This window comes from Sturnira hondurensis, unplaced genomic scaffold, assembly GCF_014824575.4.
Source record: "Sturnira hondurensis isolate 20B ecotype Veracruz unplaced genomic scaffold, ASM1482457v3 Scaffold0019216, whole genome shotgun sequence".
Lineage (NCBI taxonomy): Eukaryota > Metazoa > Chordata > Mammalia > Chiroptera > Phyllostomidae > Sturnira > Sturnira hondurensis.
In genome coordinates, this window is record NW_028091847.1 from 6299066 (window position 1) to 6326808 (window position 27743).

General features: G+C 42.5%; 1 protein-coding gene and 1 long non-coding RNA gene across 2 annotated transcripts in view; both read left to right on the forward strand.

Annotated features, from left to right (window-relative positions):
- The first annotated feature begins 966 nt into the window (after window positions 1-966).
- The window catches only part of LPGAT1 (lysophosphatidylglycerol acyltransferase 1), a 67322-nt gene continuing 40545 nt past the window's right edge, over window positions 967-27743 (forward strand). The window contains 4 exon segments of the mRNA XM_037027653.1: window positions 967-1057; window positions 1304-1400; window positions 1402-1476; window positions 2345-2609. Of these exon segments, the coding sequence (XP_036883548.1) occupies window positions 1362-1400; window positions 1402-1476; window positions 2345-2609 (379 nt within the window). The 5' untranslated portion in view covers window positions 967-1057; window positions 1304-1361.
- On the forward strand, window positions 9123-25854 carry LOC118974272 (uncharacterized). The gene is made up of 3 exons (XR_005063846.1): window positions 9123-9387; window positions 15590-15595; window positions 25843-25854. It is a non-coding gene; the product is annotated as an uncharacterized LOC118974272 (long non-coding RNA).

Consider the following 27743-nt stretch of genomic DNA (forward strand, 5'->3'; position numbering starts at 1 on the left):
CTCCCACCCACTGAGCAATCCGGCCAGAACCTGTAAGTTTCTTTTTTAAACTGAAATGTAGATAGGCCATTTGAGAATATGCAGGTGGGCAGGTCATTAGGCTATTTCTTTATTTTCCTTCTGGTGGTCCATCCTTGAAATAGGAAGCAGCTAGTGTCCCAGGAGAGACTAAGCCTGTCCAGAAACCTATGACCACCATTTTTTGTTCACTGGCTCAGTGACAGGCGCTGCAAGTGCGTTTCCCTCCTTGGCTAACGAATTTTAGTGTCTCTGTGTAGACCACTCATTCCCACTGGATTCCCTTTTTTTTAGGGATGGGGATGGGCGGATGGATGGGGAATTGCAGTTGTCAATGTTTCAGGTGCTTTTCAAAAACAAGAATTCTGGCACTTAAAGTGAATTGACTTTAAACTCCAGAGTGATTCTAGGCTAGACCTTTATACTCTGGCGAGATTCAGAAGAAAAGCATTGAGAGCCACTGAGTTTCATTAGGAAAGAAAAGAGGACATATTCAGTCTTCAAGGAGACAGCTTCCCAGTTTGGGCAGTGATCGGCTTGTCAGAGGAGAGAGCCTTAACAATGAAAAACGGTTGTTTTGGCTGAAAAGGGACTCTCGATTTGGACCAAAGCGCTCCTCGTGTGATGTAAGGATTGGTTCTCCTTTCTAGACTTTTCCGAGCGGCCTTTCCCCTCCCTACTGACCTCAACGAGGTCCCGGCCTGGAGAACCACGCAGCCCCGAGGACCTTGACCCACGCTCCAGTGGGGTCCGCGGGTGGCGGCGGCCGCGCCTTCATTAGAGGGCGCTCTGGGGGCGGCTCCGCTGCAGTCCCGAATCCCGCCGCTTCCTCCTCGCCGCCCCTCCCCACCAGCCCGGGGAACGCGGCCGGCCCTTGGGGGCAGAGTGTCCGCGCCACCGGGAACGGGCGCGGGCCGCGCCGCAGCCGGAGCGGGGCCGGGTCCCGCCGCTGCCTCCTTCCGCCGGCCGCGCCGCCGGCCATGCATTCTTCCGGCTCCTCTGGCTCCTGTAGCCCGGGCCGGGGCCCGGCCAGCCCGAGGTAATTCCCGGTTCGGCGGGCGCAGGCCCCGGGGCTGCGGCGGCGCCGCGCCTGGGGAAGCGCCGGGAGGTGGACATTGGGTGCCCTCGACCTGCGGCCGGGCGGAGGTGGTGGCGGGGGCATGGGGGACCAGGGCGCGGTAGGCCCGGAGGAGGAGGGGGGAGCGTGGGGCGTCCGCCCGCCTCCCCGGGACCCGCCCCGGTGACAGGTCCGGCCTCTTAGTCCTCGCCGCCCCTCTGTCCGCAGGCAGCCGCGAGGGCACTAGGGCTCCCGCTCGCGCCGCGCCTCGGCCGCCGCCGCGTCCATGACCGCGACCCCTCGGCCGGGGACACCCGCCGCCGCACTCGCGCGCCAGGGGCCGCCGGTCCCCGGCTCCGCTCGCCCCCGCGCTACACCTCCCGCCGTGCGAGCCCGCCGAGGTGAGCCCGGCGCGCGGGCCGTGACCGCCGCCCGGACCCCGTCCTCACCCGCGGGCTCCACCCGCCTGCTGAGTGCAGTCGTCGCCTCGGCGTCCCCGCTTCTTTTATCCCCGCTCCCCGGCCTTCTGGTCGGAGACTTCATCCCTCCATCCCTGGCCCCCTCTCCTTTGCCTCCTTCTGGCTTTTTCTCCCCTCCCCCTATTTCTGTCCTTCCCCCTTTTCTCCTTATTACCGCCCCCCCCAACACACACACATACACTTTCCTTCCTTTCACCTTTCTGCCCTTTTCTAGGCCCCTCTTTTATTCTTTTTCTTTTTTTAAACAAAAACCCCCTTTGCCGCAAATGAACATTTTTAGCGAACTCTTTTTGCTAATGCGAGAGACCTTTGGCAGAAATGAATCAGTGCAGGAATGGTGTTGCATAGGGTACCAGGTTCCTGGAATCTGGGAAAACTAATTGAGACCTTTCGGTCTTCTTGCCGCTGGTGCCCTTAGTTTGGAAATACTGAGGGTGTCTGAAGCAAGTGGGTCTGTTTGTCTTCCCTAAAGTCCAACGGCAGACTGCAGTGGGACTTGGTGCAGGGACGGCCGCCGATTAGTTAGTGGGAAAAGCATTATCATTTGCTAAATATATTATGACATACCCTGTGCCTCTGTGAACAGCTCCCTTGACCTTGTGCGGCTCCTCCTCCCTCGCTCTCTGTCCCCCTCTGGAATTTCCCGGAGAGGGCGCCGAGGTACTACACCGGGAAGGCTCAGACCCTCGCTTTTCTTTTATTTTTGTGCTGAAGATGATTTCTATGTTGCTGACTATTTAGATGTGTTTAAGTCATTTTCCTTTGTAAATGCATTTTCCTTTCACCTCAGAAAGGCAGGACGGACTCCAATGTGAGAATGGCTGTGACTTTGGAAGAAGCTCCGTGGCTGGGCTGGATCTGGGTGAAAGCCCTGATAAGGTTTGCCTTCATGGTCGTCAACAACCTGGTTGCAATTCCATCCTACGTCTGCTATGTGATTATACTTCAGCCTCTTCGCTTGCTGGACAATAAGTGCTTCTGGTACATTGAAGGAATCATGTATAAATGGCTTTTAGGCATGGTGGCTTCTTGGGGATGGTATGCTGGATATACAGGTAAGAGTTTAATGTTGTATATAAGGAAACATACAATGTTATGCTTAATTCAGGAGCCGTGATTAACTGTATAGTACATTTTGGGTTGGCGATGCTTTTATGCTTTGACTATTGAAAAAAGAGATATAAAACAATTTTATTGAGTTTTTTCTTTAGAATCCCAATGAACAAGGATATTTTCAGAAGTGTAGTGTCATAATTATGTATTGATAAATTTCTTCAATAATATTTATGTGATTGACATTTAGTGAAACTAGTCCGTTCAAGATGTTTTAAAGAAATAGGAGTGGATTATATAGAACCCGATTATATAGAACCCGAAGGCTTATAAAATGAAGAGGTAAGATATTTAGCTTATAAACACTGGAAATTTAGAAAAAGGACTGAACCATATTTGTGCTAAGATAGTTAATTATGTTTTTTCATTTAATGTATTATTGTACTGTTAACATTTTAAGCCAAACAAAAAATAGCCTTTTTTTCTGTTAATGTACATTTCTCTTGCCTACTAGAATGTGTTTTATCTCATAAATTAGTATTAGAATATTAAGTATAAAATTTAACTTTAATCTGTGGTAAGCTGATTTATCTTCTGAGTGTCTTTAAGTACATTTTTATTTCTGCCTTTAAATTGCATTTTGGGAAGCAGGGGCATTGCTGCTTTAAAGTGTACTTTTAGAGATGAGAAATAGTGTTTATTTTTTGTTTTGAAGCCTTTGAGAACTGGTACCCCTGCTGTGAAAATTCTGGATTGTTTATTGGGTTTGACTTCTTTTCCCTTAAGAATTAGGATGTTTAGAAAAGCATTGAGGTTTCTAGCACTTGTCTTGGACATTGAGACTTTTATCCTAGGATTTTATAATGGATAGTCCCAAAGATCCCGAAGTAGATGCTGCGCTCGGTGGAGACCGTAGAGGAGGGTGCTCTCAGGGTCGAACAGTGCAGCAGTTCCCCACTTCAAATTCTCTGTCTCCCTCTTTCCTGCCCAGGTGCACCTGCAGATTTTAGCCAGATAGGCGAGAAAAGGACTTGACAGCACCCAGCTTTTTTGGAGTCTCACAGTCTCTAGCTAGGTCCAAGTGCTCTCAGTTGCCCAAGATGAAGCCTTTTCTCCTTCTGTTAATGCCATTTATTGTTGTGGAAGATCTTAAGCCCCTGGTTAGTATATGTTTTGCTTCCTTGTCATGCATCCTGTTCAGATACCAAAGCTTTTTGGATGCATAGGGTGAGCTTCTAGTCCTTTTATAGGGCCTTGTGGTAGCTGTTAACAGTGATAGAGAAAAAATGAAGTTCTCATCTATGGTGTTGGATACTTACCTGAATTGCACTGCTGTTTTAGAAATGCTTTGCTCTGTATAGTTTGAGCTTCCCCAGATACCTACGTGGTACTAGTTAGTGGTTTTGTTCTCGGTGGGGTGTACTTAAGTTGTTTGTTTTAAATGAGCTGATGGTGTTTTTAGAAATAAGTTCTAGAAGTTTGTTCTACTTAAACACAGTGAAATCTGTGTGCTTGTGTGTGTGGTATATTTGTGTGTAAGTGTCGGGATGATGAGAGGCTGACAAAGTTAATTTGGCATTGACCTTGGGATTGTAAGGAGTGCAATTGTAAGTGCTGCTTGAAGTTCAAATTAGCTGTCCTATGACCCCTGTGTGGCTATCTGTACTGTATTTTTAAGCATATTTTCTTGGGGTGCCTCTTCCCAGTGTCTTTTGCCACCTGCTTGGAAAGTGGTCTTGACATAATTTATGTATTTTAGTCTCTCAGAAGCATCTTCTCTCTTTAGGCTACTGCATTTTGATTTGATCAGTTTGTCTCATTTAAGAGTAGAATATTTGAGTGTGTTTATTTTAAATGGTTTTTCTCCAGGTAGAATACTTTTATAGAGTCTGGTCATGGTTTGATCATAACAGAACACAGTTAAGAGGTCAAGCAAATGTTAGAATGACTTTTGTTGAAACTGCAACTGGGTCTAAAGAAGCAAACATGAATGGGGTGGACGAGCGGATATACCATAAAAGCATGTAGGACAGTGATTTTGAACCCTTTTCATCACATGGCACACCAACTAATTACTGAAATTCTGTAGCACACCAAAAAAATGTATTGTATTTTTTGCTGGTCTGACGAAAAATAAGTATAATTTTGATTTGTTCACACCGGATAGGTCTTGTTGGGTTGGCTGCTGTCGTTTTTTTTTTTTTATTTGACAGTTTAAGGGAAAAGAGGTCAGTGTCCCTGACTAAACAGTCAGGTATTGCATGTTTTAAAAATTCTTCCAGCACACCAGTTGAAAATTGCTGGTCTGGGAGGTTATATTAACATTTGTATGAAATTTTGTGTTTTAATTACTCCCTTTGTAAATCGAGGTGGGGATGAGCTTAGGATTTTTCTCCTTTCCCCATGCTTAAGTTTTACAGATGGACAATTGAATGTTGCCAAAGGAATTCTGCTCAGCAGGTCTAGTCTGTTCATGTTTTAGAATGAAAATTGCCAAACTTTGTTGAAAAACCACTTCCGAGGAAATCTTAAATATGAATGAATGAATTATTAATTAGGAAGCTGAGAAGCAAATGTTGGTTTAGGAGATCATTTTTTCAAAATGTGGCATTCAGTCTGAGACAAGTCAATGACACAGCTCTGCTGCTGAGGACACGTTGATGACCAGTCCTGCAATGCCCACATGGGGGCTTCTGGCCCATGTGGCTATTGAAATTGATTAAAGTGAAGTGGAATTTAAAGTTTAGTTTCTCAGTCACACCAACCACATTTCAAGTGCTTTGTACCAGTTTCTCTTTTTTCTTAGGAAAAATGCATTTTATCTTTATAGAAAGAATGTTTTTCCAAACATAGTTTTAAACAGGTTTCTTTTTGGAAAAGACAGGCAGATTTATTCAAAATTTATAAGGTAGTCTTTTAATTTGAGACAAATGTCAAAAAAATGAGTCTTTTAAACTCAGACACACTTCTTGGATGGGGAATGGTGAGGCTAGTATAAGCCAGAGAACTCGAATGAACATTTTCGTACTTAATTTGCATTCTCAGAGCTGGGGTACTGCCTGTGGGCATAGAAGATGGAAAGGGATTTTCCGGTCTTTCTGCAGATTTCTGACTTTACATGTTGTTAGGGGAACACAGTTCTTAAAAGAACTCTGAGGGCATGGGGTTTGTTCATCTCTAGCTTGGGAATAAGTAGTGATGCTGTCAGCACCACATTTCCTGTAGTGGGAAGTGCTGTAGAGATGTCTCACATTGGGGAAGACGGATACACTGCCTTTGCTCTGATGTTTCACGTGCACACCAAAAGAGATTCTAGTTTAATGAATGTTCCACTTGTACGTGCTTTATTCAGATCTGTGACTCAATATACCCCCCTCAACTTAAGTGAAGACTGGCAAATTTCAGAGGCAGATTTTAAAACAGTAAAATGTGTTTATTTAAAATAGTTTATTTTGATTCTCATTCACTTATTTAATAAATTCATTGTTCCTCATCCAAACACAGCCAAAAAGTTCATTTGGTTTTTTTTGTAAGATGGCTCTAGGAGCACTTAGTTGTCTTTAACTTCATTCAAAACAAATTTGTTAGGTTGTATTGTGACAGCCATCATATTGGTGTGCATTTATAAAAACTTATCAAAATTGGTGAACTTTTATGTAGCCATTTTAATAGTGAAGGAAGAAAATATGCAACATTTTCAGCATATGATGCTTTATTATTTCAAGAAAGGTAAAAACACAACTAAAACACCAAAAAGATTTGTGCAGTGTACAGAGAATGTGTCCAAAGTGGTTTGTGGTTTTGTGCTAGAGATATCCCTCTGGACGCTGCTCCACGGTCAGGTCGACCAGTTGAACTTGATAGCAATCAAATCGAGACATTAATTGAGAACAATCCAACATTGTCCCTTGTGGGAAATAGCCAACATACTCAAAATATCCAAATCAATAGTTACTGGTGAAAATGAAAAATACGTCTTATTTTATGGAAAGAAACAACTAAACATTCTTTTTGGCCAACCCAGTAATTCAAGCTTCTTACATGGAATCATTTTTAAAAAATTCATTGTAAATAGAAGCACCAGAATTTGTATGGGACTCTTTTGGGCCACAGTCTAATGGAGGGGGAGCTGTGGTGTCGGGTCACTTGCCACCAAGATGTTTTTGCTTAGCAAATGCTGTTTCCCTTAGTGCTGGCATTTACTGTTGTGCTTTTAGAGAAATCTGATGGAGATGAGATTTAGCTCCCTCCCCAGGAGACAGCTGTCATGGCTTTATGTTGATCTTTGTGGGTTGATTATTGGATGGTATTTTTTTACTGGGATACAAATTCATTTGGGTGAGAAATAAAGAATTAGGAATTATATCTGACCCTGAAATTCTAGAGGATTAAAAAAAATACATCTTCTTGCCCTGGCTGGAGTAGCTCAGTGGATTGAGTGCCGGCCTGCGAAGTAAAGGATCGTGGTTCAATTCCCAGTCAGGGCACATGCCTAGGTTGCAGGCCAGTTCCTAGCAGGGGACACATGAGAGGCAACCATACATTGATATTTCTCTCCCTCTCTCATTCCCTTCCCCTCTAAAGATGAATAAATAAAATCTTTAAAAAATACATCTTCTTGAGCAGTATTTTTCCACCTCTGACTGAGTCATAAACCAATGTAGTGTGTCAAGCCGAATATTTTAAAGAAATGAAATGCAATAGAATTACATAGAAAAGATCAGAAATGTGAATGTCTGTACTAGGTAGTGCTACTGAATTAAATTTTTTTTTTTAACCATGAGCCCTCTCAGCATTTGAAAGGCATTGTTCTAGTGGAAAGAACACTGCAGTTTAGAACTCTGGGAGTCAGATGTCCTGATCTAGCTGTACGTATTTACTCATTGGTGGGGGCGACATCCTCACTTGCTCTGTGCTCACTGGGCTGTCAGCGCTTTACAGATAGAGACGTGGTCTTCTGTATAACCCTGGAGCCTGGTCGGTTGCCTGACAGTCACAAAGTGCTCCACGCTGTCTGAGAATTTCTTGAATGATCCCTTCTTTCTTGGTCCCAGCTGAGGTGCTTTCGCTGCCTACCTTCCTGAAAGGTCTTGTATCAAGGTCACGGCAATGCACAAATAATAAATCTGAAACTGGACCGAGTTTTTCACACACATATGTATAAATACATATCCTATTGTACCACATTTGTTAATTTGATGCACCTTTATTGAGCTTCTATTATGTGTGGGAACAGCTGCCCTGGAGGTGCTGAGATGCACAAGATGTAATCATTGCCTTTAAGGAGTTTGCAGCAACCTCGGTGGGGAAGACAGAGCACCAACACGGAATATATCCTGGTATGATGCTCTCATGGAGATGTTCCGTGGGATAAAAGAGGAATGGCTCCTGACCTCCTTCCCTCAGTGGCAGGTGGTAGCAGAGAGGGCACGGGGAATTTAGGGAAGAAGCAGCTTTAAATTTCCTCTTTTTTCCCATTAGGGAACTATTTCTCTGTGGGGCTAACTGTAGCATAATTATAATTTAAAAGACTTGGATAATATGTCAGTTTGAAATGAATGTCTTTTTTGATAATATAACTAACATTTATTGAAATACAAGCCTAGTACTGTTCTAAGTGTTTTGGTCCTTATCTGGACTTCGCAGAGGACTTTGGTCGTCTTAGACTTTGCAGAACAATCTTATCTGGCTGGTTCTATTATTATCCCCCTCCTTCTGTTATTGATGTTGAAATTGAAAATTCCCTTTAGGCATTAACTGAGTTGACGTCGTCACAGGTTTATTTTTGTATTTAAAGAGCCATTATCGATTTTTAGGTAATATTCCTAGAGTTTTTCTCGATTTTTACCATCCGTATGTTCTTTTGTTTCTGGAGCATGAACTCTTTCTAGAGCTATGACTCTAACACCTAAAAGCAGTGTTGTAGTTAGGAATTTCCACAAGAGGTTAAGAAAATTGTCGCTTCAATGGAAATATTTTTAGTATACTGTACATGATAAAAATTTAACTCTTTAATGACTGTTTAACACCTAAAAGCAGTGTTGTAGTTAGGAATTTCCACAAGAGGTTAAGAAAATTATCGCTTCAACGGAAATATTTTTAGTATACTGCACATGATAAAAATTCTACTTCCTTAAATCTCTACTTTTACAGAGGACAACAGTTCAACTGGAATTTTGATTTTTAACTGCTTGACAATCGATTCATCAGAGTGAGGAGTTACTATATGATGTTAGGTTGGAAACTGATCTTGAAATAAATTCAGCTGAGGAGTTTTCAGTACAGTGTTTTGATTTTTGAGTGGAAAATTAACCATTAAAGATAAATACATTGGTACCTTGGTACTCATCATTAATTTGTTTCGGCATTCAGCACGAGTGCCGAAAACAGGTACTAAACTGTTAGCAAGTTCCTGTGAGACTGATGAGCTGACCTCTGTTTCATGGTGAGGGGGCACGGAGGGTCGAGCAGGGGCCAAGTGCTGGAACATTTTTCTCATCAAAATGCACCGAGTATGGGCTTTGATAAGTCCTGAACCTGAGGAGGCCGAGGTATGACTGCATTGCTACAAGCTTTAAACTCAGCACTCTGGCAGTGCGTCAGATTTGATAGGTGGTCTTATTTCACAGATTAAATGTAATTGAATAATTTATTTCAGATAGCTTTTCTTTTGGAAATATGCCTATTTATGCACACATACCCATGGGCACTATTACAGAAGCACACGAAGCAGTGTTTGTAGTTCTTAAGACCTCAGATTCTGGATTTACAAAGAGCTGGGTAGACATTTGTCATGTTGACGTTTGCCTGGTATATCTTTGCCCATTTTGGTTTTGAACTAATTGAATGACTGACTGGTTTAGGTGTGTCTAATAATCAACATGGAGTTAGGTTTTGCTTGATGAGTCAATGCTGTCATTGTATTTTATTTTGTTTTCTGTTTTTATATGTATAAATTTTGTCTCTTGCTATGTACTCTGTTTTTCTTTGCTTTTTTATTCTATTTAATAAGGCTTGCATATTTGTCGTCTTAGTTGCTTTATGTGACATCCTTAGTTCTCTGTTGATAGTAACTATTAGTTATCTTTTGATGAACAGAGGTAAATTATTATTATTATTATTATTATTTTAAGATCTTATTTATTTTTAGAGAAAGAGGAAGGGGGGAGAAATAGAGGGAAAGAAACATCAGTGTGTGGTTGCCTCTTGTGCACCCCCTACTGGGGACCTGGCCTGCAACCCAGGCATGTGTCCTGACTGGGAATAGAACTGGCAATCCTTTGGTTCGCAGGCTGGTGCTCAATCCACTGAGTCACACCAGCCAGAGTGTAAAATTCTCTGTAAATCCTCTCTTTTCTCTTACCTTTTCTCCTCTCCATCACCCAATTTTAGTCAATAGTCAGTCATAGTTTTGTACATCTGCTACTTGCTTTGTGAGCATTATAACCATTATTTACTACACTCAGCTGTTACATCAAGGTAATGAGTAAGCTTATCAGACTTCTTGCTTACTTTCTCCCTTCTTCCAGTTTTCATTATTTGCATTCATATTTTGTTATGGACTATAATATTTATGTTTTATTTTATTACACTGTTTCCTTCTGTTTTAGTCTTAATTCTTCAATTGAATATATATACAGTGGTCACCCAAGCACTCCTGCTGAAGTTTTTTCCAGTCGTCCTTTGGTTAGCCAAAATCCATTCTCTAGTAAGTTTCTCAATAAGGAATCATGGGAACAACATAGGAATATTATTCTTACAACATGTTCAGAACTTCTTTTAATTGCTCTACATGTGAGAGACAGCTTAGCAGGTAATAAAATCCTTGGCTCACTCTTTCTTTCTTACAAGTGCTGTACTAATGTCTCCCTGGAGACAGTAAATGTTCCCATGGAGAAGTGTGAAGCCAGCTTGAATTTTTTTCTCTATTATTGATTTGATCTTTTTTGCCTTTCTATCCAAAGGATTTTTGCTTCCTCCCTAGTATTTAGTACCTTTCCTAGGATATACTTGTGTAGGATATGCTGGCACATGTATGCCCTTTTAATATGTTGCTTTAAATCTATTTGTATTTCAGGAAAGTTTTCTTTCATTTTATCTTTAGACATTTATTTTGGTTTTCCGTTTTGGTGACCTTAAGTGTATGTCTGTTGGATATCCCTTTGTATATCTTTTTTATCTATTGTTTTCTCTTTAAGCCTTTTAAATACTTTTCATTTTTTGTCTTTAATGTCTCTTAACGTCTTCTGCAGTGTCTCTTCTGTTTGTTCTCCTTTTCGTCTCTTCTTCATTTCTTTCATCATTTCATTTATTCTTTTGTTTCTTCTTGAGGTCTGTCAGTTCATGTTTTCCCTCTTCCTGTTGTCTAGACAGTTCTTCCTTGAATTCTGATCCTTATGCTTTGTGATTGTCATAGTGGTGATGAATTCACTGACTTTCTTAGGTTCATGCCAGAATAGTGCAGTTTTTATGGTCACTGTAATATTTTTCTAGTGAGCATTCTTTGACTCTTGGTACATTGTGCAGCTCATTTCTACCATATTTCTTGTATCTCTCAGTCAGTGCTGTGCCAGCTACCTTTTTATTCCCTGTGGTTTAATGAATTGGACTTCCTTTGTTATATGTAGGAGGTATGGGTAGAGCCAGGGTAACTTTGAGATTTTTGCCTCAGAGAGTCTTTTTTTACATGTGGTACCTGGGTGTGTTTCTTCATGTTGCCACAAGTCTTCCGCCTTCCAGACTGGGTCTAGGAGGTTTCCTGCCACCAATTCTAGACTTCCCAGTCCTTTCTTTGCAGTTGGGGCTGGAGGGAGGGAGCCCCAGCACGCCGACACAGACCTCTCTCCTTAAGGAAGTGCCTCTTTGTTGTTGCTCTCTGAGATCGGCCATGGCAGGCCCTCCTGCTCGCCTGGCCCACCTCCGCCTCTCCCTGCTCCCCTCTCCTGACACGGATGCTGCCTGATGTCAGCCTCATTGGAGGTTTTCTATTTTTGTTTTTATCCTGGGTTTGCTGAAAAGAGTTTTTTGAGGTTTTTCTCTCTTTATCCTGTTGCTACTTGTATTCTCCAGGAAGATTCGTGTCTGTCACTCTACCACGGTCATAGCAGGAAGTGAACACAAGATTTTTATTCAACTATGTAATTATAATTCAGACAGCTCTGTCACCATCCTACTGGATTACTAGCTGATTGTTATAAAACAAAGGACAATTTTGCTGGCTAATTAATTTTTTAAGATCTATCAAAAAGCAAGAAATAAGCTCCCAATTTTTTCCCTCCCAGGGGTTCTCTAACTGTTTTGACTTTTGGACTACGTACAGTTAAGACATCCACTCTAATCTCCACTTGGGTACAGTAAGAAAGGGTCACCAACATGAGTGGAAGTAGTGGATTGCCTTTGATACTCCAGTAAGGAATATGGCTGAAACGTGACATTAATGCTGTTATTCTCACTCTGGTCAGGTGGCTCAGTTGGTTAAGGTATCGTCCCATACACAGAAAAAAAGGCTGTGGGTTCGAATCCTGGTTAAGGCACCTACTTAGGTTGTAGGTTTGAGCCCCATTTGGGGTGTGTGCGGGAGGCAATCACTCACTGTTTCTGTCTCTCTCCCTACCTTCCTCTCTCTCTAAAATCAATAAACATATCCTCAGGTGGGGATCAAAAAGAAAATGCTACTCTCTAGGGTCTGGTCTGTGGACCACCTTGGAAACTAAGGGTGAGCAGCATGCCCCCAAACCTCGATAAACATCCTTATTGTGTATTATATATTAAGTATATAAAATGTAGTTATTATATATAAAGTACATATAATATATTAAATATAGTCTATAGTTTGTTATAAAGTAGTTTCAGGAGTTTCTTTTCAGAGTGTGGAAACTCATGGCTGTATTCACCAGCTGATGTGGTTTTTTTGGCCTTCGTACTATCCCAACTTTTTAAAAAATTAGTTGCCAACAGTTCAAAATTAGAGAGATTTCACAAAACATAAAAAATAAAACCAAGATAGCCCCCTCTTGAGAAATCAGAAATCTGGCCATGCCGGCGCCTCACTGCTGTCTGCAGCAGTTTGCTGGGGCCTGTGCTTGCCCCTCCACCCGAGATCCTGCCCCTCCACCCGAGATCCCGCCCCTCCCTCGTCTCACTCTGCTCCTTTGTGTCACCTGCCCGGACCCCAGAGGCTCAGGTGGTGCTCATTTAAAAAAAAAAGCTTAAATATAATTACTAGTCTATTTCCACTAGGCATATGGTAACTTTGCATTTATAAGCCTTGTGATGTATACACTAATGAATTCTACCATTGAAAACTGACAGTTTGTTAATGGCCTCAACTGCTGATTTCACATAGCAAAGGTATGTGGCAGGAACTGAAAATGAAGTGCCATCTGTAAGGACTGCGGTCACAAGGCTTTTCAAGTTTCATGTAACGTATTACTAACCTAGAGAAATGGTTCCTGCTTTTGGTGTACTCATTAATTAGTAGAATGTCTCATTTCTTCTTTTCTTTTTCAGTCCTCACCAAAGGATATGTTCATTGATTTTAGAAAGAGAGGAAGGGAAAGAGAGAGAAACATAAATCAGTTGCTTCCCATATGCACCCAGACCAGGGGTGGAACCCGCAATAGGTGCTCTGGCCAGGGATCGAACCCACAACCGTTGGTTTGGTGGATGGGGTGACGCCGCTCCAACCAGCTGAGCCACCCAGCCAGGCTCTCATTTCTCCGTATGAATATAATCGTGTAAAATCTAGGTTACTAAAAATTAATATTTAAAAGTTAATGTTTTTAAATATTAATAACAAAGCAAGTCTGGTTGACTTGTTTCTTTACAGTGCAGATAATTTAAAAATAGTATTGTAAAAAGAATGCCTAAATTTTAGTTACAAGTTATATTTTTTTCTTAAGATATAATAGATCTGATCAAGTTATGCTAGCAAAACATCCTTCCCAAACATTTTTTTTTTAAAGATTTTATTTATTTATCTTTAGAGAGGAAGGGAAGGAGAGAAGGAGAGAAATATCAATGTATGGTTGCCTCTCGTGAGTCCCCTGCTGGGAACTGGNAACATCCTTCCCAAACATTTTTTTACCATTAAACTTTAAGAACCATTATGACTCATATTTAAGAAACACTTTTCATATGCTGTTAATTTGAATTTTTCATTATTTGACACTTTAAGGGAAAAATCTATAAATTTAAATACATCAACAGTTTCTGAATCATCACAAGACTAAACTATGATCAGTGTAGGTTTAGTATTAAGAATATATATATATGTATATATATATATATAACCTCTGTACTGTACACCTGAAACTAACACAAAACAATTTAAACTAATTGAAAACAAAATTAAAAAAATAAAATAATACATTTAAATTAAGATATAATTGACATATCTAGAATTCGCCATATTGAAATGGACAATTTAGTGGTTTTATTACAGTTGCAGAATTGTACAGCCACCTGTGTTCACTAGTCCAGGACATGTCTTCACCACCCAAAGAAACCGCAGACCATTAGCCACGACTCTCCATTTCTTCCCCCTTTCTCCCCTGGCCACCACTAACCGTGCTCTGTCTCTCTGGGTTTGTCTATTTTGACATGTCATATAAATGGCGTCATGCAATATGTAGTCGTTTGAGTGTGGCTTCTTTCACTCAGCATCATGTTTCCAAGGTTCATCCACATTGTAACGTGACAGCATTTCATTTCTTGTGTGGCTGGATGACACCTCACTGGACGTGTGGACCACACTTTATCCACTCATTACTTGGTGAACGTTTGGCTCGTTTACACACTTTGGCTATTAGGAATAATAATGCTATGGATATTCACATGTAAGTTTCTGTGTGAACATGTTTTTAAGTCCTTTGGACCTAGAAGTCCAAGGGCTGTGTCATATGATAATTCTATGTTTAACTTCTGAGGAGCTGCCAAGCTGTTTTCCACAGCAGCTGTCCCATTGTACATTCCCAGCAGCAATATGGAAGAGTTCCGGTTTCTCTACGTCTCGCTAACACTTGTTTCCTGGGGTTTTGTTTTGTTGTTGTGTTCTAATTTGGCCACCCTACGGATGTGAAGTGGTAGTTCACTGGGGTTGAGATTTGCATTTCCCAATGATGAACAATGTTGAGCATCTTTTCATGTATTTATTAGCCATTTATGTATCTTCGGAGAAATGTCTATCCAAATCCTTTGCACATTTTTAAATTGGGCTATGTGTCTTTTTACTATTGAGTTACAAGTTTTTTTCCTTTATTCTGGGTACCAGTGGTCCCCAGCCTTTTAGCACCAGGGACTCATTTCATGGAAGACAGTTTTTCCATGGACCAGGGTGGAGGGGGATGGCTTTATAGCCTGCCACCAGTTGCAGCTAAATTGTCACTTGCCAGTCACTGAGATAACTTTGGTAAGAGTCTGCAAGCGATTGATTTTTTTAAGGGGTTCTCTGTAGTCACACCTCTCTGCTAATGATGATCTGTGTTTGTAGTCGCTCCCCAGTGCCGGCATCACCGCCTCATCTCCACCTCAGATCATCAGGAGTGAGATTCTCCCGAGGAGCCGGCAACCTGGATCCCTTGCATGCACTGTTCACAGTAGTGTTGGTGCTCCTATGAGAATCTAATGCCACCTCTGATCTGACAGGGGGCGGAGCTCAGGCAGCAATGCGGGCCATGGGGAGTGGCTGTAAATACAGATGAACCTTCCCTCACTTGCCTGGGGCTGCTCACCCCCAGCTCAACGGCTGGCCAGGTTCCCATCCACAGACCAGTAAGGGTGCCTGGCCTGGGGTTGGGGACCCGTGCTGTGTACTGTGCCCTCTCTGGTTTTTCATTGGTTACTTGTGCTTTCGGTGACATAGCTGAGAAACATTGCCTCATCCAAGGTCATGAAGATTTACACCTATGTTTTCTTTTAAGAGTTTAGCTTTTATATTTAGGTCTCTGATCCATTTTGCATTACTTTTTCCCTCCCGTGTAAGGCAGAGGTCCAAACTTTGTTCTTTTGCATGTGAATATCCAGTTTTCCTAGCATAGTTTGTTGAAAAAATTATTCTTTCCACATGAAATGATCTTGGCATCTTTGTTGAAAATCAGTTGGCTGTATGGGTTTATTTTTGGACTCACGGTTCTATTTAGTTGTTTGTATATCTCTCTCCTTATGCCAGTACCACACGATCTTTATTCCTGTAGTGCCGTAATAAGTTTTGAGTGTTAAGTATATTTTGTTGTAGTTTAATTTTTTAAAAACCATGATCCTTTTTCCTATGTATTATGACTTTAATAATGATTAGTTCATGAATCAGAAATCCTAATTTTAACTTCATGTTGGATTTTAAAATGCTCACCTTGAACAGTGTTTTTCAACAATTAATATTCATAATTGGATTAAATGACCCCTTCCTACCTCTATGTCGAGGAAATGTTTTCTAGTTGTGTGTTTCACTTGTCTCAGAAATATTCTTAATAATAACAGTATTTACTAACAGGACATTAGTTGTAGGAGTATCATGTGTGATTGCGAAACCAAATGTTTATTGACTGCCTACTGCTGGTTAGCAAAGTTGTTGATTTGTAAAATACTGTACTAGACCTGGCTGGTGTAGCTCAGTGGATTGAGTGCGGGCCTGCGAACCAGAGGATCGGGGTTCGATTCCCAGTCAGGGCACATGCCTGGGTTGCAGGCTGGTTCCCTGCAGGCCAACTCCCAGCAGGGGATGCACGAAAGGCAACCATACATTGATGTTTCTCTCCCTCTCCTTCCCCTCTAAAGATAAATAAATAAATAAATAAAATCTTTTTAAAAAATATGCTAGTAAAATACTGTACTAGAGAGTGTGATTTAGACTAATTCCTACCAAAAGAAAATTTGGCATCATTTTTATTTTGATGGATGGTTTTAGAAGTAGTTGAATTTACTATGAAATATGTGTCCAATGGATCTGCAAGGAGTTTTCTGGAAAAATGGAAGTCAATATGCGCATTTTCCCTTAATATGATGGTTCCATTTTTCAAAGTTAATTGAAGTCCTTGCAGAGATGAAAATTACCTGGAAACTAAATTTGTTTTGTAGAATAAAGTATAGATTACATGGATAAGGAGCAAGGTGTCATTTTAAATGAGTCACGGGCTGCTTTTTGTGGGTGGGATAAGGATTGGTTTGTACATGAGAGACTGAATTGGGCAGTTATCCAAATAATCATTTAAAGCCAGGTTAAGCCTGGGATCCTTATATAAAGATGTATTTTAGGTGAAGACTAGAGATTGCCAAATAAAAGAAGTATGATATTAGAGATGGCCTGATATAGTAACAAAACTGACTTTTGAGTTAGTATTGGTTGGGGCCCTGCCACCACCACTTGCAAATTGTGTGACTCTGAGCTAGTTACTTTTCTGAGCCTCAGTTTCATAAGCTGTAAGAATAGAGGTTGGTGTATTTATTGCTTGTGAAGCTTTAACATAAAGTGAATAGAATGGTAGTTGGTAGTCTATAAATAACTTCTGTTAATATTGTTATATTAGTGCCTAGGAAAACAAATATGTTAACCTTTTGGGGAAAGGTACATCTAAATGAATAAAAGCTGACTTATGGGATAGTTTTAGAAATATATTTGAGGGGACTCAAGCTTAGCTAATAGTATAGCTCAATACAGTCTTTGCTTTAATTAATAAACAATGTCATTATTAATTTAAGCCATAGTCTAACTAAAATATTAACTAAATTTTATGTTTGTTAGTTATGAAGTGCTTCCGAGCAACTTTGTTGGATTGTCTTCTGATCCATGCAGCCACCCATCCTGGTAACAAATGTTTGAGGGCCTGCTCAGTCGGGCCCTGGGCGGTGGGGGGGCCGTTGGCACAGCTCCTGTGCTGCTGCAGTGGACGATGTGCGAGGCAGCAGGAGGCACAGGTTACCACGTCGTCACAACCATGAGAGGGGCTCCAAAGAACAAGTGTAGGGGCTACAAGAGTGAGAATGGAGGGCGTGATCTGGAGATGAGCGGTGCCAGGAGGAATGGCCTCCCCGAGAAAGCTGCGGGGAGACTGGGACTGAGGAGAAGGTGGGGCCGGCCGGGTGAGGCTGAGTGAGGGGCAGCCGGTGCAGAGGAGGGAACGGGTTTATAAAATACTGTGCTTCCCTGTTCGGGGAGCAGAGGGAAGGCCAGGCTGACTGCTGCACACAGTGAATGAGGAAGTAGGGCGGTTGTGGTGGGGAGGTGATATGGCCAAATCCACTGAGGCCTTTTAAGAGCATGTGAAGGGTTTTGAAATTCATCCTAAGAGGAAATTGTTCAAGGATTTTAAGTAAGGGGATGGTGAGATCAAGTTCATATTTGTAATTCTATACTCTGCCAGCTTTGCAGAAATGGATTAGAGGGAATTGAGAGTGTGCAAGGGATACCCCTCGGAAGATGGTCAGGTGGGGTGAGAGTTGCTTGGTCTCGGTGTGATGGCTGTGGGGATGGAAAGAGAGCTCACTCATTGGAGAGTTTTGTAGGGGGAATTGTCAGGGTTAGCCAAGGGACTGAACATACAGGGTGCAATGGAAGTGTTACCAGACCAAAGCAGAAACTTGAAAACGTCCGGTTGGAGCAGGGAAAGGTTTATTGACCCAGAAGACATCAACTGAGAAGATGGGGTACCAGGTGCTGCGGCAAACCCATCTTAAGAAAGTGCAGAGTTCAGGCTTCTTTTATGTCAAGGGGGGGAATGGGACGGGCTAGGGTGCTAGCTGGCTGCAAATAGCTGGGCACCAGCGGGGCTCTGAGGAAACAGTGGAATGAATGTGTTGTTCCTAGTCTGTGGGCTCTAGTTGATGTGAGTCTGGTCACAAGATTCCTGCAAATCATTGGTAAACAGTCACTGTTTTCGTACATACTTCCCTCATCTCCTCGGGAGAGGCACCTGGGGTAAGGGGCTGCTGTTGGAAAACTCAAGCTGCAAGCAGAATTCCTCTGATTATTAGCATGTTCGTCAGCAAGAAGCCATTGACCTGAAGGCCATGGGAACAGAGCAGGCGTGAAGAAGACGGCGTCAGAGAGGCCTGGTGTTTCACTGTTACAGGACAGGTGCCAGGGACAGTCATGAGGGTTCTGGGGTGAGCTGCTGGGTGGTTAGGGAAGCCTGAGAAGGAGTAACATGGAGAGGAGAGAGAGAAATTTAGCATAGGGTAGGTGAGAAGCATCCAATTGGAGCTCCGAAGTAAACGCGGGCATGTGAAGTCTGGAACTCAGAAGAGAAACTTGAGCTAGAAAGGCAGGTTGGGAAATGACCGGAGGTGTTTAAAGCCATGGGGGTGGAGGAGATCACAAATATTGAGGGATGAGAAGCCCAGGGTCAGTCTCAGAGGGTTCCGGCAATGGGAGGCTCTGGACAGGGGATGGTGGAGCCTAAGGAGGAGCCCCAGAGAAGCAGCAGGCATGCCTTCCTAGGTGTGGGAGGTCAGAGTTCAGCAGTGTGTGTGTTGCAGGCGGGGGGTGGGGGGCAGGGGGGGTGGGGGGGTCTGTGATGGTGCTACTGGGAGTTTGTTTTGGAAGACAAGAGCCGATGTACCGTTTGTTGCATTTGGCAAGAGCAGCCTCAGTGAGGTGGTAGGAGTGGAAACTGGATTGGAGTAGGTTGGAGACGAATGAGGAACGGGAGAAGGTAAAATGCAAACATGGACATAGGACTTTCCAGAAGTTTGGCTCGGAAAGAGTAGAGGATGATAGTTGCAGGAGAGAAAATGGGTCAAGAGAAGGCTTTCAATATTTATTAATAAATCAATTGATTTATTTAGAATTATTTTATAAAATTCTCGCCCGAGGATATTATTGATTTGAGAGAGGAAGAAGGAGGGGGTGGGTAGGGAGAGAGAGAGAGAAGAAATGTTGATGTGAGAGAAACATTGCTGGGTTGCCTTCCACGTGTGCTCCATCCAGCCTCGGATCAGCAACCTGGGTGTGTGTCCTGATCAGGGATCTAGCCTGCAGCCTTTTTGGTATACAGGGTGATGTTCCAACCAACGAGCCACCGGACCAGGGCCGTCTTTTCATTTTTAAGATGGAAAAGTCAAGATGCCGACCAACTTAGAGTTGTACCTGATGAAACCAGGGTCACTTACTTGCATAGCTGGTGGGTTTAGGAAACTGGTGTTAGTGAAGGTGGAAGGAGAGGGAGGGGATGATACATGGCGGCTCCGGTGGCAGGGGCAGGCCGTAATGTGCTCCTCTTCGGAACTAGTATGTAGTAAGACTGCTCTCCTCATTCTGTCTACATTTTCTCACTTATGCTTCCTCTCCTTGAGATCTTTTCTTCAGTTTCTCTGAAAAGTTCTACCTACTTATCCAACCCCGTGACACGGCGCCCCCTCCTTCAGTTTCTGCGCACTCCTTCTTCCTGAACCTCTCTGTCACCTACTCGGTAATTGTGGTTCCTAATCTTTGGGCCGAGATTTCCTGCAGTGCTTCAGGGTTCTCTCAGGGTCAAGAATCTATGTACATCTTAAGTATCGTCTGTGGATAAACAGTGTCTTATAAATATATGTTGATATTTTTCAAATATATGTAGGTGCTGTTTTGATTAATAAGAAATCCCTTAAAAACATTATAGACTTTATAGTTGCTTTTTGTTGTGAATATTTTCAGTCATTGCTAAAAGAACTGTCGTAGATGCCTGCCACATATTTGGACATTAAAAAGGCTGTTGATACTCGAAGTAGCTAGAACTCACTGCTTTACGACATAAAACATTCAAAATTGCTTCCTGTTTTTCACTCTTGTTTTTACTGTTGCTGTTCTCGTCGCTTTAACTAACTTGTCAATTGCTTACGAGCAGGAGTTGTGGTTCTTTCTTCTTCCTTTTTTTATTTACTACCTTTCTGCAGTGGCTGGTAAGCAGCCAAATCCAGCCCACTGCCTGTTTGTTTTGCAGTCCTTTCCAGCTCTGGAGGTTTTCACAGAGCCCCATTGGCCCTCCTTCTGATGATAGGAAACACTGACTTTGAACCCCAGTGAATTGAAATGTTAACCCTCCCCAAAGCACGTCCATACTTCTCATTAGCAGACCTGTACTGCGGAAGGCTGTACAGTGGTCCACCCTGCTCTGCCGTTTCACGTTCTGCGGTTTTGCTTTCCCTGGTTTCAGTTACCCGCTGTCAACCACAGTCTGAAAATATTAAATGGAAAGCTACCGAAATAAATAATCATAAGTTTTACATTGCACCATATTCTGAGCAGCATGGTGAGATCTTGCACCGGCCCGCTCCAGCCCCAGTGATGTGAACCATCCCTTTGTCTAGTATCCATACCATAAACGAACCACCTGCCAGTCCGTGCCTAGGAGCCATCTCGGATGGCAGATTGGCCGTGGGCCTGTCACAGTGCTTGTTTTCAGGTCCCCTTATTTTACTCAATAATGATCACAGAGACATTCACATCCCTTTTGTAACAGTGTATTGTTATAACTGTTCTGTTTTATTATTAGTTACAGTTAACCACTTAATGTGCCTAATTTATAAATTAAGCTATTTCATAACCATGTATGTGTGGAGAGCAACATATATATATATAGCACAGTACTCACAGGGGGTCTTAGAGTGTATCCCCCATGGATAAGGGGGACACTACTATATTGTTACTTTTAGATTTTGAATTTTGTCAATAAAAATTTTGGAAATTTGTTGGAAAATAGATTTGTTATGTAGACACACACCTATATACTGTCCTCCATTTTGCCGCTTAACCTGCATGGCCGGGCATATTTACAGTCTGGTGCTGTGTAGGAAGTCAAGTTTACTGACTCCTGCCTCGCAGTAGAGGTTTCCACTTTCGTCTGCACATGTGGATTATCAGAGGACATGCACCCTCTGCCCTGGAGGTTCTGAATCAGTGTGTGGGGATGGAGTCTGAGAACCTACACTTTAAACAGGCTGTTTAGTTGTTTGGGAATCATTGCCTTTTAATGCATTCCTAGAGTTGAACTCCCGGAGACAGTACAGTGAATTTTGGATTAGATGTCAGAGGACAGCTTATTAGTTTTTTTATTTCAACATTTACGAACCATGGGATCTTATCAAAGTAATAACTTGTTCTGCAGGTTTTTAAAAACTTTTCCGGTTCCTTTGCTTATAGACCCTTTTGTTTTACCCTCTGCAATGGTAATTGTAGAATTCACAAAAACCTTGTGGAATTCACAAAAACCTCTTTTCAGAATCTGATGAAAGTAATGGGCCTTCCCCTAACCGCCCCCCGAAGAACACACCTGAATTAGTTTTTCATGACTGCCATAACACATTACTACCGGAGCACTAAAACAACAGAAGTTTATTCTCTCACATGTCTAGAGGCCAAAAGCTCAATTTGGGGTGTCAGCAGTCCCGCCAGAGGCTCTCCGCGGATCCTCGCCTCTTCGGCTTCCGGGAGCCAGAGCTCCCCTGGTCTTGTGGCTGCACCACCCCACCTGCCCCCTCCTCTTCCCTGTGTCTGTTCTGTGTGTCTCTTGCAGGGACACGTCTCCTTGGTTTGGGGCCCATCCAGATAGTCCAGAATAAGCTCCTTCTCTCAAGACCCTTAATTTAATCATATCTTTTACAATATAAAGTAGCATTCACAGGTTCCAGGGATTTGACATGGGCGTTTTATGAGTCGGAGGTGCGGGTACATTTTTGGCTTACCCCAGCACCTTTGCACATGCTGACAGTTTTACAAACAACTTCAAGGGGCTCGTAATTCTGAAGTTCATATATGGCTCCCATAGACTCTGAGTTTGAACCGTATACCTATAGTGGATTCTAATTATGTAGCCTCTTTATTCTCACCCTTGTCAAGTTTGTACATTCATCATCCTGTTAATAACAATCTCGAAATGATGTGTTCTTCTTGTGACCTTATATTCTTTACTCTATAGTTTGCTGAGTCAGTTTTTCTGATGACTTTAGAAGCTATTTTATCTTTGGTAAGGCGTTAAAAGAAAAGAAAAGCCTGCTCCATGCCTTTTACTTCACTCTGTAGCGAGGAGACCACGTTCCCTGCAAACCACAGGCAACGGACGACGCCTCCGGTGAGAAGAGCAGCTTACTCCTAGTGCCTGATGGGCCAGGCCTTTTTGCAAGTGCTTGCACATGGGTTTTTATGAAATACTGTCAAATATAAACAGTCCTCAGAGGGAGGGAACATCCACCCCATTATATAAGCAAGACAGTGAAGCTTGGTGGGAGTTAATTTAGGGGATAGAGCTTTGGTGGGTAACAGCTAGCAAGGGACAGAGCTGGCCTTTGAGCGAAGGTCTCCTACTCTAATGCCCATGCTATTTTCATGATGCCATGAAAACATATCACCCTTCCCTTTTAGTCGAGTGGTTCGTGATCTTACACAAGGGCTCTGTGTGCTTGGGTGTCGGGAGTCAACAGACCAGGGTTTCGGTTAGATTTACAGTACTTACTTACAGTATTACCTGGTACAGTGTCTCCTCTGACCCTCAGCTTTACGTGAGACAGATACCTGGCTTCCGTGCCTTACAGCTGTACTGTAGCAAGGACAATAATCGGAATGAAAGCTCTTCATAATAGGAAAATGCACTACTCTGTGATACAATTAATTAGCTTCTTGTTTGATTATATTCTTAGTATTTTTTCCTTCACTAGCCTAGATTTCAAAGTTTGGGAATATGCTCAAGCCCCAACCAGAGGCTATATATTAGCTCCCGCTATGAATTTCTTGGCATAAGCCCTCTTGGGCATGTGGCTGGTGTGAACACTTAAGCCTGTTCTCGGCCCTTTCATTTTAGGGCCATCCCCAACTTGGCCTGGTCAGCTCCGCCTGGGATATCTATGTTCATGATTATTTTCTGAACATTTCTCTTTCCTAGGTCGGTTTTTAACTCCTCTCATCGTCCGCCGGGCCTTGGGTTTGGTCGGTGGCCTGGGGCCGTGGTCTGAAGACTTCCCTTTCCTCTTCCTCACGCCCAGTCTCACGTCACTGCTTACTGTCCCCTTTTATCTTTGCTCTTGACTTCCAGAATATAAAGATGCTAAAGACAGTCTTATCTTTTACCAGAATAGACCCCCTCGCCTTTTACAAAACACCACTCTCCCTCATCCCCACAGCCCACCCCAGCTGTTCACACTGCATGACACCGTTTCCTCTCAGCCGCTGGCTTCTGTGGTTTATACGGTGACGTGCAGAATTCTGGTGCCTAATTGTGGGGTGATCTGATTGGAATGTTTTGCTGGAGAACCGTAGCTGTGACTGTTTGTAGATCTTTTCTCCAGAGCTGGTTAGATTTTCTAGAGGACACTTCCAGACTCTTGGCTGCCACGTCCTGGGGCTGAGTAGGTGAAGGGTGAGCATCAGAGGGCTGGACGTGCTCCCAGGGAGCACACTGCACTTCGGCCTCCTGTTGGCTCTGCTGCTCTCGTTTGCTATTTAACCTCACTCCAATTTTGCCACAGGCCTCTACTGCCCTAACTCATTTTGAACTTTCTACCTTGGTTGTTCTTAAATGGGGTGGGGGTGGGGGTTGGATGTGTAGGATTTGGGGATTGTAATAGAGGCTGTTGGCTGGGATGCTGAAAGTTTTGCAATTAAAAAAAAGATTTTATTTATTTATTTTTAGACAGAGTGGAAGGGAGGAAGACAGGGAGATAAACATCAATGTGTGGTTGTCTCTTGCGCTCCCCACGCTGGGGAACCTGGCCTGCAACCGAGGCATGTGCCCCAACTGGGAATCGAACCAGAAACCTTCTGCTTCACAGTCTGGCGCTCAATCCACTGAGCCATACCAGCCAGGGCAGTTTCGCAGTTTTAATGTCTGCAGGAACAAATGTTTTTCCCAAGCTATTAATGGTTCCCTTTTTCAAAACAGTGTAAGTGTATTTAACTAATTAATTATATGCATTGTCCAGGTGCATATTATAATTTAATATCTGTATATATCACAAACTGCTTACCCCCAAACATCCAGTTACTATCCATCACCATACAGTTGACCCCTTACCAACCTTTGTTCAACCCAAACCCCCATCCCATCTGATACCTGCCAGTCTGTTCCCTGTGTCTATGAGTTGCTGTAGTACGTTGGTTCTTTAAAACACAAAACAAAACGGTTAGTTACTTACCAGTTATTACCTCTAACTTTCTTGCTCTCTTTAAGGTTTATGCTTACCAGTGATGATTTTGATTTCATTGGTATTTAGCACTGGACTCTATTCTGAAGCTTTCTTTTCAGCAGGTGGCTAGAGCGGCAGCAGGACGACACTGAGTTAGGAGGACACTGCGAAGTCCAGGGAGGAGTTAGCGGTTGCTGGAGAGTGAAGACTGACAGACCCAGAGGGTGCAGGGTGTGTCCTGGAGGTAGAGACCGCGTGGTTTAGAGATGGACTGAGTGTGGGGACCTAAGGAAAGGGAGGCATCAAAGGGGGTCGTAGGTGTTGTCTTGCGTTCACTGGGTGAATGATGGTGTCCTTTGTCCAGACGGAGAAGCCTAAGGGGAAGAGCTGGTTCTGTCATGAGCATATGGTGTTCAAGATGGCTGCATCCTGGGCCCAAAGACAATGTTGAGTTTTTTCTTTGATATCCATTGCCTCTTTAGACTTGGTTATTATTCAACTGTCATACAAAAAAAAACAAACCCAAAAAACAACACCCCACTTAATTCTTTGGCTGTGTGCTTCTGTACCCCTCCTTATTGCTGCTGTCCACTAACCTTATTTGTTGAGGACTCTGGGACTTAGCCTGTCCACCCCACTTCGTGGCACAGTAACGGGCCGCCTCAGGGGGTCTGTGAGCAACTCACCCAAGTACTGCCTTCAAGGTTCTCTGTCCTGCAGCGGGCCAGCAGTGAGCGCGTGCACCGTGGCTTCAAAGCCGAGTTCCCCTACTTCCTAACTGCACAACTCAGAAAATTCTGCTTAGCCTTTTGTGTCTCATTTCCCTTCATTGTAAATCGGGGATCATGGTATCTGGACACGTGGGATTTTGTTACTAATTATAAATGCCTGGCATATAGTGAGCATTCTGTAAGTGGTATCTATTTAATATTATTAGTATTTCATTATTGTATATTATTTGATCATATATGCTGCTGTTATTCTTTCAGTTAAACAACCAGTTCAAACACTACCCCTTCAGCCTTGCCTCCTCAAGTAAAACCTCTTAAATTTTAAGTGCCCAAAAAAGGGGCACTGACCACAGTTGCCTAATGTGTTCAGTGTACTTGGTTAAAAAATGAAACAGAGCTCACCAGCGCTTCAGTCCAGCAGTTCCTGCTTACAGGTGTACATCAGATTTACCCGGGGGCTTTTTCAAAATATCTGGGCCTTCTGGGAGTTTGAATAGGATGGGTGAGGGTGAAGGTGAGGGCTAGCTTCTAATGCCTCTCTCCGTTTTCTTTCAGTTAATAACCCCCTTGCTTGGTTCCTTTCCTCACCAGTCTCCCCTCCATTAATTAATACCTTAAGCTCCTTTCTCATGGCCACCCTTAATTATGTTCTCATTCTCTTTTCATCTTGCCCCATTTGCTCGGCTCACCTCTAACTTGGGATGAATCCAGTCCAGTCTGCCTCCAGTGTGGGCTACTGAAAGCCACAGTTTTTGAGCAACGTGAGATTCTGTTATGTGGTATTTTGCTCTTCAGCCTTTACTGTTCATATGAGAGCAGCTGACCTTGCGTGACACAGTGGGCATGTGACTCTTTCATTAACACTGATTTCAAAAGTAACTCCAGCTCTCATGTATTCCAATTACCCAAGATCTCTGTGTCTGTCAGTCATGTCTCATTTATTGTTACCGTGTTTTGAGTAGCATTAACGATATTAATGTTTTATATAGGAGAAAACCAAGGCACAAGATAGTAAAATAGTTTGGGGTGTCAGCTTGCAGGCACAATGTTTTTGAGCTTTGGAAGATAAGTTTGTATGGTCGTGTATTAAGCAGCCTTTCTTCTCCACATTCGTTGTCTTGTTGGGCAGTGTAATAGCTTTGGCATCCCTGTTTTTAAGGAATTTGTGATGAATTATTTTTTTAAATTTTCTTTTTGAGATGGAAAGTGTCCTGATCAGTTCCAGTCTGTAACTTTGGGGAGAGGTTTGGGGTGTGTGTGGGTGTGCGTGGTAAGAGAACATCTTTGGCTTTGGTTTCTAACAAGAATTTTAAAAATTCTGTTACAACTGGAAAATGTTTTCCAGTTTTTATTCAGTTTCCTATATTCCCTTTAGAAATAGTGGACCTGACCTAATTATTTTTTGAGAATTCATTCCACAGAACAGTATGTTAAAATATTTTTGTTCTTCAGATCAAGTTCAATGTAAAAACTGGTAGGTATCCACAGCTTCTATTCTTTAACATGCCAACAGTTCTATTCCTTGGTTAAGATACTGGCTACGTCGTTATACCTGACTGGTTCTGAGATAGCAGGGTACGATCTGAGGAACACAGCTGTTCCATACATGAAATAAGTGCTTTTTCTCTTCGAGTGTGACTTATCTAGATTTTGTTAGTCTTAACAGTGGTCTTTGAAGTATATAACAATACAAGAATAGAATACGAAAAAGGGAATACGAAAAAGAATACGAGAAATATTGGAGATTAAATGTATTGTTGAATAAAATCCAGATTTTTACAAAATTCAACATGACTTTATTACTACATAAGAGTGATTTTTTAAAAGGGAACTGGAGATGTTGAGCAGTGTGGCCCGAGATAAGTGAATACTACTGTGTAATCAGCCCCTGGTAATTCACGTCAGACACTTGAGGAGCCCTAGAAGCTTCTTTGTGGACTACTAATGTGTGGAACCAGTGCTCAGTTTTATTTTTTTCTGTGAAGTGAATTTACTAGAAAATGAAGCCTGACCTCTTGGAAATGCTACTGTTTTCCATAGAGTGTTCACATAGGCTCTGATGCAGTGACTTTTCATCTGGAGATTGGTAGTAAATGTAGCATCTTTAGTTTCTTCTTGAAAATGAAGATACTTAACATATTTTTATAATACTTGCATATTTTATGACAAAGCAGAATTTGAAGCATTCTGGGAATCACTTCCCAGTGACGATCAATGTTAATAGTTTGGAATTCCTTCCCCCAGATTTTTTCCAAAGTATTAAATAACATAAATTTTATTTCTTTAAAAACATGTTATCATGCTGTATATCACGTCACT